This window comes from Gallinula chloropus (genome assembly GCF_964237585.1).
Source record: "Gallinula chloropus genome assembly, chromosome: 10".
NCBI lineage: Eukaryota > Metazoa > Chordata > Aves > Gruiformes > Rallidae > Gallinula > Gallinula chloropus.
In genome coordinates, this window is record NC_140095.1 from 2,391,425 (window position 1) to 2,405,050 (window position 13,626).

The window sequence follows — 13,626 nt, forward strand, 5'->3', positions numbered from 1 at the left end:
AGCACCGGACACACACGTTCCCGTGGCAACGGCGGGACGCGAGCGAGGCCCCTGCGGCAGCGCCCGGCCAGCCCGGCCTGCGGGCCCGGCCAGCCCCGGGCAGAGCTGACCAAGCGCCGCACCTCGCCGGGGAGTTACTACCCGCTCACTCCTGACCCGGCACCGGGGAAACGGGCGGCACGGGCGTGGGGGAGATGCCGCTTGGTGACAGCTCAGAGCCCAGTTCAACCAGCTCACTGCCTTGCCGGCGTCTCCTGACCCCCGGCCCGGCTCTCCGCACAGCCTGGCACCCACATGCAAACCGCAAGCCACAGGCTCTGACACTCGGCGCTCCCCACTTTCTGCTTCCCACCAGTTCCAGCACCCTCCGAGCGATGTCAGAGCCTCAAGTGCCTCCTGCCTGCCCCACCGTGCACTGCAAGCAGCTCCTTTAGCAGGAGTACCATTAGGCCATTTTCTCTTTTCCTCCCACTTCCTCTAGCCCAAGCCAGCAGAAAAAGGAACATCCTGAAACTGCATTGAAATCTAAATAGGAGAAAGAGGTGATGTTCAAACCTCACACTGCAGTAAAGCACAAACACTGCACACACTTCCATGAGAAGTGAGTTTAAGGAATTCTGCTCAAAGCCAATCTGGAGAGGACTCACAGGCTTCTTTTGTACCCAGCACGTTCTGCTCTCACAGCACCCAACTCACCTTTTTATCAGAGCTGCTCAGTTTGTGTTTCACCTCCTTGGCTTTCTGAATGGCTTTCAGCACTTCCACTGTGTCTGGTTCCTTTTCTGTGGTGATAGTGTTATCCAGACAGACCTAAAAATGTTAAAAACATCCAGAAATACAGAAAACAAGGCAGCTCTGTAACTTATTGTTACTTATGTCATAAATAAATAGTTTGATGCAGATGCTGTGCATGTCTGTAACCCTGTAAACAAGGTAATGACCACGTCAGACCTCATGACTTGAATGCAAACTCAGAAGGGCTTGGGAAGCTCCACACCCCACTGGCACAAGCACCTTCCAACAGGAACACCCTGTTACCCAGTGAAAGCAGGGCAAGCTCTCCCTTAGATCTGAGGAGCACACCCAGCAGCGTATACATGGTTCCATTCCCTACAGATGTACTCCAACCCCCACTAAAAACTCCTCAGGCTTGTAGAGCATTCACACAACTTTCCTTACCAGGCTTTAGAAAGAAAAAGCTGTTCTTACATACCTCTGAAGCCCTGTCCCAAACTGAGCCAGTACTTTGGTCCCATAGTCAGGGATGATGCTCAGTGGGTTGCTGGATAACACCACCTTCTCTAAGCACGGGAGGTTTCCTGTATTTTTTACTTCATCAATCTGAAAGTTTTTCAGTAAAAGGATGAATACACAGATTGGCTAAATGAGAACACCACCACAGTCTAAGCATTTCTTGACTAAATTACATACAAACAGTAACCAGGAAAAAAAATTCTCTCCAGCCACTTTATTTGCACTTTCACCCTCTAACAGAAATCACTTGTGTTCTAAAGCAATCTGACACTAAAATCAGTAGTTACCTGTTTGACTTTGTTGTTGCTCAGATCCAAGTTGACTAAAGAAAAAGTACAGTTTGTTAAGACCACACAGCCTTTCCAGCTGATTTCCTGCTAGATTCAGAGTTTTGATGTTTCCCAGTCTTGTGTGAACACCTTCCAGCGATGTCAGCTTGTTGTAGGATAAGTCCAGGTGAACAAGGTTGTAAAGATGCTACGAGAGCACAGAAAATCCAGGTCACACACCAATTTGCTAAAATTGAACCATATCAAAGGCTTGTCCATTTGCTCATGCTGGATGCTGCCCAGCTGACAAACACAACATGAACTTGCTCATTACACAGGATTAAGCCTGCAGGAAAGGGAACTTCCTCGACTCTATTTTTCCCAAGCCATTGACACAGCCAGCAACGACTGGATTTAGTGAAGAACTACGTGTTGCATGTCGGTGTTGGCAAGTAAGAAATGCACCCTTACGAGGGCTTGATGCTAGGAAGCTATTTGGGCTTAAACTCTTCTCTGCTAGATGAGTGGCAAAATCCTTTAGCAAAAGGATTCTGTGTTGGAAGATCCTGGGCAGCCTGGCAAACATCACCTTCAAAAGCATCCCTTACCTGTAAGTTTTCTACCAGAGACACCCCATTGTGACTCAGGTCCAGGAACTCGATCTTGGGAATTAATTTCTAGAAGGGAGAAGGTGCACATGTTAAATGCGTTTTAGCTTAGAAACCTGGCTGTACTTCCTTCACCAACCAACTAACAACTAACAGGCAAAGGGCAGGAACTTTCCAAGGCACAGACCCTCTTCTCAGCTTTCAGCAGTAAAAAGCGTTCTGCACCCATTCTAGTGCAGCCAGAGTGCAGACACCTGCTCGTGAGAGAACCAGAATACTCTGATGAGCACGGTCACGTTTGCATTTGAAACCTGGGTTCTCACTGAAGACAAGCAAGTTGCCCCCAGTTTAGCCCCACTAACTACAGATCAAACTCATTAAGAGGCCTTTCCAGCTCAAACAGGCCTGTCTGTATTACACAGAACCCTGGATAAAGATTACAGAACTAAAAATCAGAGTAAGTTGAGCAGTGCATTGATCTCCACATCATTACCTTGTGGAGCTCAAGCACGGACAGTGCAAGGGGAAATCTTTCAGAAGAGAGATACATGAAGAAATTGCAAAATCCCTGCTGAGTCATGTGCCACAGAAGACCAGCCACCCTTTTTCCCCCCACAAATGAAGAAAGATTTCTTACCACTGAATCATCAATTTGAGAGATGCTGTTGTGACTCATATCCAAGGTTGTTAATGTTCTCCAAGTTGGGATAACTGCTGTCACTGGACAGCTTGAAGTTGCATCCTCTGGCTCCCACTGATCAAACTCAGAGGCCTCTGGCACCAGGATTTCCTGTTAAAGACAAGCACCCTAAAAATATGGTACCTGCATCTTCGGTGAAAGCCCATTGTTTCACAAGCAATCCAAATGACCTTATGAAAGAAAGATCCCTAAGCCTTATCATCACCCAGATTAAAGGTCTTAAAGCAGGAGCTGAGTGTGTCAGAATTATTTTAGATCCACAGGGAGGGAGTCCCAAACACTGGCAGCCAACCCAGGCTGGAGAATGGGAAGGAAGAGAGGGACTGTGAAAGGTACGCTCCTCACACCCTTGCCAAATCACAGCCCAGAGAAGAAGCCACACGCATTCAGCTCTCGAGGAGTAACAGAAGCACATTCCAATCAAAGCATCAGAAACATCCCTGTGAAGGGACACATCTCATCACTTCAAGTCTGTTCTGAGAGGCCAGCAAACCCTTTCTGCTTCCCAGCTTTAAGAGCAGAACCTGCAACAGGCAGGACAGAAAAGTACCAGGGCTCCAAATGAGGATTCCCCCACCACAGGCGTGATTCTCGCACGCGCTTCGAACGCCCATCAGAAACTCCCTCTCACCTTCATCGATGTTGCCGAAAACCGAACACTCATTGTGGCCAGAGCATGTTTGGATGAGGTCAGCCCTTTGAGAAGCTTCCCCCCAAAATGACTGAGCTATGGGAAAAACATGACAGTCAGAAATGGCAGAACAAACACGGGACACAGCAGAGGCAACTGAAAGCTTCAAGGACGGATTCCCTCCCGGTCCGGAAAGTAGTTACAGCACTGCCTTCAAATCTGGGACTATCAGGTCAGACAGCCCAACATTTGGTAAAGCTACAGCAAGAAATTAGGGGCACAACTACAGAAAAACTAATTCCCAAATATTTCTTTGCACAAAACATCTTCTCTAGGCACTTTCTACCCTCCCTGGGCATTCCCCCAGGTTCAACCGCCCAGGCAGTTGAACAGGGCGCAGTGTTTGACTGTCACCAACCGCAGAGGTGGGTACCTCAAGCTGTGCAGATCGACCTGCAAACACAGTTACTGCTGTATCCCACCTTCTTTACTGCAAAGAATAAACAACAACTGTCCGGGGGAGGGGAGATGCCCAGCTCAGCAGTTCATACACCAATGAGCTCATTACACAGACTAAGTTTGACATTATAAAAGTCTTTTCGGCAGTTTAATGTGACTCAACCTCTGTCTAGCAAATGGGTCCTTCTCTGGGCACATTGTGCAACAACAACCAGTTCCCAGAGAACTCCTGCTGCCCCTGGAAGCACCTCTCCAGATCACCACTGTTTGGTTTTGGGCAGCAGTTACGATGAGATGAAAATGCAGGTCTGCTGCCAGCCCATCCAGAACTTTTCAGGAACCCACAGGCACAAAAGTCTTCAAAACAAAAACCTTTTTTATTCTCCCCACACTAAGCAAAGCTACTCCTGAAATTATCCATGCTAGACACACTCCCAGCACCAGCCCACTGAAGTTTCCTTCCCACGCTAAGATGTCAGCAAGTCCCTGACTTGGGGACTGCACTGCAGCTCTGAACCAGCACAGCCTCTCCTATCAGTGAGACAGCAGGCATGTCCAACAAAAGGTCCTGAACCCAACAGAAGGGAACACAGGGTAAGGGCTGTGTGACACAACCAGGCATTCCCACTCTGGAAAGATCTGAAAGGGATGAAAGAGGTTTTGAACACTCCCAGTGGAAGCCCTGTGATCCACACTGAGAGCAGAGCAACGAAAAAATGCCACAAATTCTCAAGCCAGAAGCGCTGCACTCAAGTGAACCTTCTCAAGCAAATTCACATCACTTCAGAAATCCCTGCTGCTTCCCAAACAAGAAGTACTTTGTAATAAGAGCTCCCATTAGAACCCATCTGTTGGAGCTTCACAGGGACAGAAAGCCACCCTGGGGTAGCTTCTGCATACACTGGAAATGACACACATCCTTTGGGAAGACATGCACAAGCTCTTCTGAATATTTACATCTGGCATCCGTATTGCCAAGTCCTGAGAAAAACCCCACACTGTTTCCCAAATAAAACACTCCTCCTGAACACTGCATGCCCCAACCCCAGCACCAAAGCAAAGCAATTGCCAAGCCTGAGAGACATGCACCAGACCTGGCATTTACAGAGCCCCTCAAATTACAGGCAGTAGCTTAGTTGTACCTCTGTTTGATGAAGAGATTTGAAAATTGACAGGTCAAACGGCAACAGATGCTCCTGAATCTTACTGGTTCCAAAAGGTCCCCCTGTTCCAGTGACCTGGTCATCAACAAGGAAGAACAGTCAGTGTACACAACCCAACCTGTGCTCACTTCAGACAGCTGTGCACGGGCAAGAGCACAAGTACAGCAGCTGGGACAGCCACAGCTCCAACCTCTTTGTCAAACACGGGATGATACAGGAAACTCGCAGATTAACTCTTCAGCAGAGAAAACCCAAACCATCAGTTACACTCCAGCTAAGTGCTCTGAACTTGAGGCACTGAACTTAAGCTGCCACCTGGTGCTTGTATTTTGTAGCACATGGGGCACTCAAATCCCACAGACAAGACTGAGCAAGGCTTCATCCACAGCTGATCAAGCCAGAGTGGCACTCACTAAACCAGCTTCCCTGAAACACCTGGATCCTCCAGGACAGAACTGTCTTCAATTCCAGCCCAGGGGATGAAGTCCAAGGCACTGACAAGATGGGTTTGAAGAAAGCATTAGACCATCTCATAAAAAGGCATCTAGTTTTCCCATGTGCCCATAGCATTCTGGCCAGAGCACATGGCACCAGTGCAAAAGGCAGGTGGTTGCAGTTCTGGTTGCTGTGAATAAAATTTTGGGAGAAATCTCTTAAGGTTTGGGGTTTTTTTTTTGGTCTTACATATATCTTATAAACTCTGAAGGCTCCCACACACAAGCTTTCAGAAGGGCCAGAAACTCTCAAGTATTTTTCTAAATAATATGCTGTATATAATATTTTTCTAAATCATATGTTCTTCTCCACCCAGAGAATCCTCTGAACAACAGGTTCTACACACAGAGGATGGCAAAGGCAACTGAAGATCCACAGGAATAACAGTAGAGCTGTGGTTTTGCTTTCTAAACTTTCCAAGCCCTCCAGTGCACCTTACCCAAACCACTGCTTCGTTTCATCTTTGAACATACCACACTGTTACAAGGAAATTCTTCATGTAATAAAAGGGCTGAAAAGACACTGACCTGTAGCAAGCAGTGTTAAAAAAGCTACTCAGCACAAGTCTTTGTAATTCACTGATTTGGTAGAAGAACAAAACATCAAACTGGTTCCAGACAAAAATTCTCTGAGGCCATTTTACATTTGTTCTGTAATGGCATTTTTCCTGGAAATTCTGGGCCACTCATCTCTAAAACTGATGGTTTTGTTAGTTTGGTTTGGGGTTTTTTAAACTTTCCAATACAGTTAAAGGTGAGAAAGGGGACAGGACTTACACACACATGCATGTATGCATCTGTATGCACTGGCCTAGCCATAGTGTTGTCAAAGAATGCAAGGCTGAAATGAATATTTCCTGCCTCCTTCCTGCCTATCAGCACCCAGTAAGGCTCTGTCACAGAAACCCTAGAGGGCACCGCTGAAGAGATGTCATCACATGGCAGAATCAACGTCTTCCTTAGAGAACTATGTTGAAGGTTGGTAGAATAAGCACCTGTTTAACACCCAGCTCTAAATGCTTACAGGTGTTTACTGCCAGTAAAGATCTTGTGCATTCTAACTAGGCTCCAGAAGCATGCCAAGAATCCCATCACTCTGGCAGAAACACCGCCAGTACTTGTGCAAACATGGCTCACCTTGAAATACTGGAGTCGACAGGTAAAATCTAGAATATGACCTAGATCAGTTTTGGCATCTCCATTAGCACACGTAGGCTTCCCCTGCAGCAACTGTAGAGTGACAGCATATAGCTGCAAGGGTCTGATGTTGAAGACTTCTCCAGCCATTCAGAGCTGCTCTCCTGAAAAACACAGGATGATGGTATCGAACACAACGCTGCCCCAGTTACCAAAGAGCAAATGGTACCTGCAAAACCTAATGTCAGCGATTTCATCTCTGTCATTTATATTCTAAGCTCATGATTAAGGCACCAAAACAATGTCCTTTTTGCTTCTAAAGTAGAAGCACTGAATTCAGATAAATTTTCTTTAACACCAGAATAATCCAAGTGTTCAAACAGGCACTCTCTGCATTCAAGCCTTAAGCTCCCAACGCAACTAATGGCAAATTTCCCTCTTAACAGGGCTGGAACCAAAGTTCATTTATACAACATAGAAATTGCTAAACTTTGAGATATCCCTAAGTTCAATAGCAGCTCAGACTTATTCTAACCAGAAAAAGCAGCACCTACCATCTAACAGACAAACCTGACATCCTTTGCTAAGCTGCTGATGTGCAAAGCTGCAGCATTTTCTTGGACAGTCTGAGGACTTTCACCACACTACCACCAGAGCAAGCTCCCAGGGCAGGAAATGCATTATCTGGCAACATTTTTACAATCCCATTTCTTTCCAGGAACACTAGGAAACAGCATCCAAAAGCCTCCTCTGACAGCATCCCAAGAGCAAATGTGGATTACAGCAGTCAGAATACATGCACACGTGGAATTAACATCTTCCTCCTCTTCCTTTTAAGGACACCAGTTTGACCTGACAGACAGGAGAGCATCGGCTTTCCTGATAAGCAGAGTTCTCCAAAGAGTAAAACTCCCTTTGGCTTCAGTGGGAGCAAGTCCCAGAGTCCAGCTGCACATCACCACAAGGTTCCACTCACATACAGCGGTCAGACATCAATGATTTTGGCACTAGTGAGGCTACAGGCACTACAGAGTCAGGGAACAGTTCTTCAGGACCTTCCTTAAAGTGTTCCACAATTTGCTGAGTGCCCCCTCTGAAGTGGCTTCACCTAAAGTTAATTTTGTGCCAGAACAATCTGAACCACGCTTCACCTATCACCTCAGCCAGCCAGAATCACAGCACAGCATTCAGCCTCCTGTCCCTCAAAACAAAGCCAGCATGGGTTAATCATTTCACACGCCTCCTGCTCCTGGTGAGCCACTTAGAGATGTTGCAGTAGTGCATTTCATTGTCAGCTCTCAGCCTCAGAAAAGCACATCCTTTCATTAACTGACCAGAAGGTCTCATGTTTCCTGAATTCTGGAAGAACAACATTAAGACAGGTGAAGTGATGCATTCAACACACTCTATCAAGGCTCACTGAAATGACACAAACTTCCTGACTGGTTGCACTAAAACATACCAAGGAATTCATCAATTTCTGATTTATTTCCAAAAGCAGCTGTGCTTCTGTGACAGTTCCTCCTCAAATACAGCTTGGATCAAAGCACAAACAGCAGAAAAAGGTGAAGAGGAAGAACAAGTCTTGGTCTGATGTGAAAGGCTCAGATCTCATGGTCTGGAGATTAAATCTCACAGGTATACACATGCATGCACATGGAGGGAACCATCCCCAGTTAAATTCTTGCAGGTTCTTTACCTTTGTGGAAGAGCTCTTCAGCCAGTGCAGCAGTGATCCCATTGATCTCCTGCAAAGATTAAACCATTGCAATGAAGTGTTACACACTTACAGTTCAAAGTGCATCCTTGGCCAAAATAAGTCTCCCTTTTTTGCTGTGGTACAGGACTTTTAAAAATAGAAATCAACTCTCATCACATCTTATAGATTCTCTTTGTAACTTGAAAATACTTCATCAAATTATTTCATTTCATAGGTTCTTCATTTCCAAGATGGAAAATACTGAACTACATTTAAATAATCACACGCTGCATGTTTTCAAAAAGGGCAACAGCAACTAGAGCAATTCTTACTGACCATCATCAGCCCAATGCCAAACAAAGCCTGGTTTTAAAGAAACTATTACCAGTACAGTTTTCTTCAAATTTGAACATTAGACTAACCTAATGCAATAATGTCCTGGCCAAAACCAGGACAATTAAGCACTCAACATTTCCTTGGAGCATCACTAATACACTGATAACTTTAGATTAACAAGTCTACAGGGAAGAAGAGATCTGTAAAAATTAGTCTTCTGGACTTAACCTCCTTGATGAAGAATAATTCAAAGTCCCTGTTCACCATCCTCTATCTTCTCTGCCCTTCTGGACCTACACAGTGCTCAACCCCCTTTCTACACACTGACAGCTCCAGGAGGAAAAGAAAAAGCCTGGAAAATTCTCCCTGTGGGAATTTGTTCTTTTAAAATCTAAAGGAGCACAAAGGTCAGTACAGGTATTTCCCATACTTCACAAAACGCAAATGCTCTGTAGAAGTCCAGAAATAGTTCTGAGCTCTTCCAAGAGCTCTCTCTAAGGCTCACAAGAAGAACAAAAAACTATCTGTGATAGTTTAGGCACACACATCTCATTTTAAGGTAGCTGCAAAGGACAAACAGGCATTACAGATCATCATGAAATGAGTATTTGAGGAGTTTACTTCACTGACAAACCCCTCATGATTCATGACAAGGAAATAAATCCATGGGCCATCTGCAGCACAGTTCAGCTCATCTGATGAGGCAAACATTTCAGACAAGCACATTCTTAGTATAACTGAAACCCCACTCACTGAGGAGGAACAGTTTGGAGAAGCAGCTTGAAGCTGCATTCCGAACAAAATTCAACAGTTCTGTTATTGGATAAAGCCAGTTACACTCACCTGGCATGCAGAGATCTGACTGAAACCCAGGCTCTGTGTTCCCTTCATCATCTGGGGGACACAGCAGAATTTTCCTACATTTATAATCGAAACAAGGTCATGACGTGGAGTATTGTAGCCCACAGAAAAGGAGCTCTAGTCCTCTGTCAGACCTACAAGAGGCCTCTGTCTTCGCTCTCTTATATGCACCAATCCCACAGAAATCCATTGTTTGCAGGTGTCTCTGAACAGCAGCTTCTGGGTACTCAATTATTTTCTTTTAAAAGCTTCTATCTGGAAGTTAAGAAACCAAATCTAAGATGACAAAGTATAAGACACTGCAAGGAAGTAAGCACCCCCATATCACTGCACACCCCTGTTCAACACCAAAGCAACAATAAGGTTGTACACTGCTGTCACATCCAACTGCTGCTCTTTGCCAAGCCAGACACAGCTTTCCCCTGGAACACAAAGGCTGCAAAGCACTTGTAGTGTATTTACTGTGGCTATTTCTACACCAGTTTAGTTCCATTAACCTAGGGAATAAGATTAAATAATCCCTACTGGAAATGCTACAAATAAGAATAGACAAGAAAAAAAATAATCACAGAATCCCAGGCAGCTTTGGGCTGGAAAGGACCTTAAAGCCCATCTGGTTCTAACCCCTTGCCATGGGCAGGGAAACCCCCCACCAGCCCAGGGTGCCCAAAGCCCCATCCAACCCGGCCTTGAACCCTGCCAGGGATCCAGGGGCAGCCCCAGCTTCTCTGGGCACCCTGTGCCAGGGCCTCATCACTGTCCCTGGGAAGATGATTTTTTTTCCCATAATACCCAATTTAACTCTCCCCTCCTCCAGCTTAAGAACATTCTCCCTTGTCCTGTCCCTCCCTGCCCTTGTCACCAGTCCCTCTCCAGCTTCCCTGTAGCCCCTTCAGGGACTGGAAGGCCGCTATAAGGTCTCCCCAGAGCCTTCTCTTCTGCAGGCTGAACCAGCCCAACTCTCTCAGCCTGCCTCCATAGCAGAGGTGCTCCAGCCTTCTCTGGCCTTGCTCCAAGGGCTCCACGCCTGTCTTGTGCTGGGGACCACTGAACTGGATGCAGCATTGCAGGGGGCGTCACTCCAGATCTGAGGGGCAGAATCCCCTCCCTTGACCTGCTGGTCACACTTCTTGTGAAGCAGCCCAGGGGACAGTTGGCTTTCTGGGCTCTAAGTGCACACTGCCATGGGTGAAAGTTGAGGTTCCTTCCTGTCAGTGCTGCGCTGATCCAGAGCTTAGATATCATACTTTAGCTTGATGGACCTTTCTTTCTCAGGAAAGTACTTAACAGGTGACTGAAAATAGGATGCAGGCTCTCTCTTCACAAGCAGTCACATGGGGGTGGAAGTTACACCAAGAGATGTTTTAGTTCAATGCAAGAAATACATTTCTTTACAGTGATTTACTTGACCAACCTTCCCAGGGACGTGTCAGAGTCCTCATAACTGGAGGCTTTCAAGATGCAAAAGCAACATCCATCTCCATGCCAATCTGGTTATGATGATGAGATACTTGGTAGATAGAGGTGAGAGGCTCCCTGAATCAGCCACAAATCAGTAGGCTCAAGCTGGTAAGTACTACTGGGGTGCTGTCACACAGCTTGTGTTTGAGACAGATCAATCATGCCAGTCTGCAAAAGAGCACACAGACACGTCCTCTGAGCCCTTACAATATGCTTGACTGGAAGAGAACTGTATGCTTCAAGGTTGTAGAAGACACAGGCAAGGCATGTTACATGGGATCGTTAAGGATGGGCCTAGGAGAGCTTCATGGAATTACAGAGATAAAACTAGGGAGAAATAGGAAGACCTGTCAGAATTTAATCTATTATTTAGTATTATTTCTACCTTTATTCTAAATGAAGTAAAAGAACAGCACAAAGCACAAGGAATAAAGTAAAAGCAACAAGGTTTCCACAGCTAGTTTAAGACAGAGTGCGTTATGAGTTCTGCCCCCTGCCAAGAAACCAAAATTATATATTGATGTACACATCCTTGCTTTTGTAGGAGTAGGATTCTGATGAGCATAAAACATCAGTAGCAGTGAACTGTGTAGGCAGGATGACAGTGTGTCATTTTTGAATTCTTGGTAAACAACTACAGATGCTGCCCTCTTGTATACATGAAAATAAATCCCCGTGTCTAAGGTATAGAGGAATCCTTCCTGTGGAAGCAGAACTGGTCTCATCACGTAATAACATCATTATTTTGAAAAAGTTAAATTACTTTTTGATTTACAAGATGAGAGGCCAAAAAGGAATCTCACAAACCGTTACTTTTTCAGAAGCTATAGCTCAGAAATAGTCAAGTGGAATGTTTTTTTAATTTGTATTAATTCCACATTGAATCCTGTACATCCAATTTTAGCCTAGCACATTTTTACAGCTGAATGTACAGCTGGGACCTCTGGAAATAAGAGCTTTTATTATGGAAATGCTGGCATAGTTTTAGCTAGGGTCGGCACACGTAGCCTACTGTAATGTGCTTTAAAACTTGAGATGGAGACCAGAAGTCTGAGGCTTAACAGTAGCAAACCCTGTATGCCTGAAACACAAGCCTCCCCAAAAATGTCATGCAAGACTGCTGCTCCTGGCATAACTCTCATTGAGTTAAAAGGTCAAAATGAACCTCATTGTGCTTGTTTAAAAAGTAGACAGTAACAGGAAATGTATTGATTTGCAGATACAAATAAAAATTTTCAGAATGAGAAGATGTTGAAGAGCATAACAAGTCACACCTGGGTACATATGAAGCTATGTGATTGGTTAAAGAAAATTTAGGTGTGTTAAAATGGGTAAATGCTAATATTTTGAAACTGCTGATTTGGTTACTGACCAAAGATTCCTCAGCCAAAAAAAAAAAAAAAAAAGAAAAAGAGTAGTGGAATGTCAAAGCACTTTAATTTCTATGTCTGCATAATTTTATACTAACAGGTGAGACAGTCTGGTCATTATTTCATTATTTCTACCTAATTTTCTGAAATTATTTAGGAATATGATTTCTCAAAACATTCTTAGAGAAAAATAATCTGTAATTACTCAGCATTGTTTCTGTCTCTGTAAACTAAAGGTGCTGATGACTTTTTATCTTTTCCTCATCAAACTTATCTTCAGAGAGCAAATCACTAGAAGGCAGATGAAGTCAAAAACTCAAAAGTCATCAGTAGGCCTGACAACAGCCACAGCTCTGTCAACATTAGCTGTACTGCATGTAGAAGATTAATGCTGTACCACAGAGAACTTTTGGGTCCTCTGCACATGTTCATCCCATAGGGAGTACAGTATTGATTGGAACAGCAGTTGATAACCTTCATTTTCCTGGTACAATCTGTGATATAAAAATTCTACAGTTCTGTAGTTAAATTTCCCATTTTTCAAATCCCTGTCCTGGTTTCAGTCAGGATGGAGTTCACTTCATTTGTAGCAGCGGATGGAATGCTGTGTTTGAGAGTTAAAATGAAAACAGTGCTGATAACACCCTGATGTTTTTAGTTGTGGTCAAGCAGTCAAGGACTTTCTCAGCTCTTCATATTTCTCTATTAATGAGGAAGGAGGGGACAAAGCCAGGACAGGTGCCCCAAATTGGCCAAAGAGAGTATTCCATGACAATTACGTCCTGCTCAGTATAAAGGGGGGCTGATGGGAGGAGGAGCGGGGCGGCTCCAGGATGCGCGGTTTTGGGGGGATGATCAGGTTCCGGGACGGCTCTGGGTGGCACGGCCTGAGCTGTGGGTTCAGTGAGACACTGCATTGGGTATCAACAGCTTCATATAATTTTGCTCTAAAGTCCTGTTAGCTTTCTAATATTGTACCTTTCTGCTATTCTAGTAAACTCTCCTTATCCCAACCCACGGGCTTTTGGTTTCTTGGTTTTGGGTTGTTATTTGCCCCTTCCTTCTCCCTTCCCTTTCCTCACCCCCGCCACACACCTCTCCCCCTCCTCTTTTCCTTTAAAGAGCAGGCAGCTGCGTGGATCTCAGCTCTCAGCCGGGGTGAAACCACGACAATCCCTTCATCA

At 45.0% G+C, this 13,626-nt stretch overlaps 1 protein-coding gene across 1 annotated transcript in view; it reads right to left on the reverse strand.

Annotated features, from left to right (window-relative positions):
• The window catches only part of LOC311195313 (nischarin-like), a gene marked incomplete at its 5' end in the record, with an annotated part of 198,895 nt that overhangs the window by 159,233 nt on the left and 26,036 nt on the right, over positions 1–13,626 (reverse strand). Inside the window, 12 exon segments of the mRNA XM_084268692.1 lie at positions 697–810; positions 1,214–1,230; positions 1,233–1,341; positions 1,542–1,583; positions 1,585–1,731; positions 2,132–2,200; positions 2,769–2,921; positions 3,463–3,558; positions 5,064–5,159; positions 6,716–6,865; positions 6,869–6,879; positions 8,415–8,463. Coding sequence (XP_084124818.1) covers positions 697–810; positions 1,214–1,230; positions 1,233–1,341; positions 1,542–1,583; positions 1,585–1,731; positions 2,132–2,200; positions 2,769–2,921; positions 3,463–3,558; positions 5,064–5,159; positions 6,716–6,865; positions 6,869–6,879; positions 8,415–8,463 — 1,053 coding nt within the window.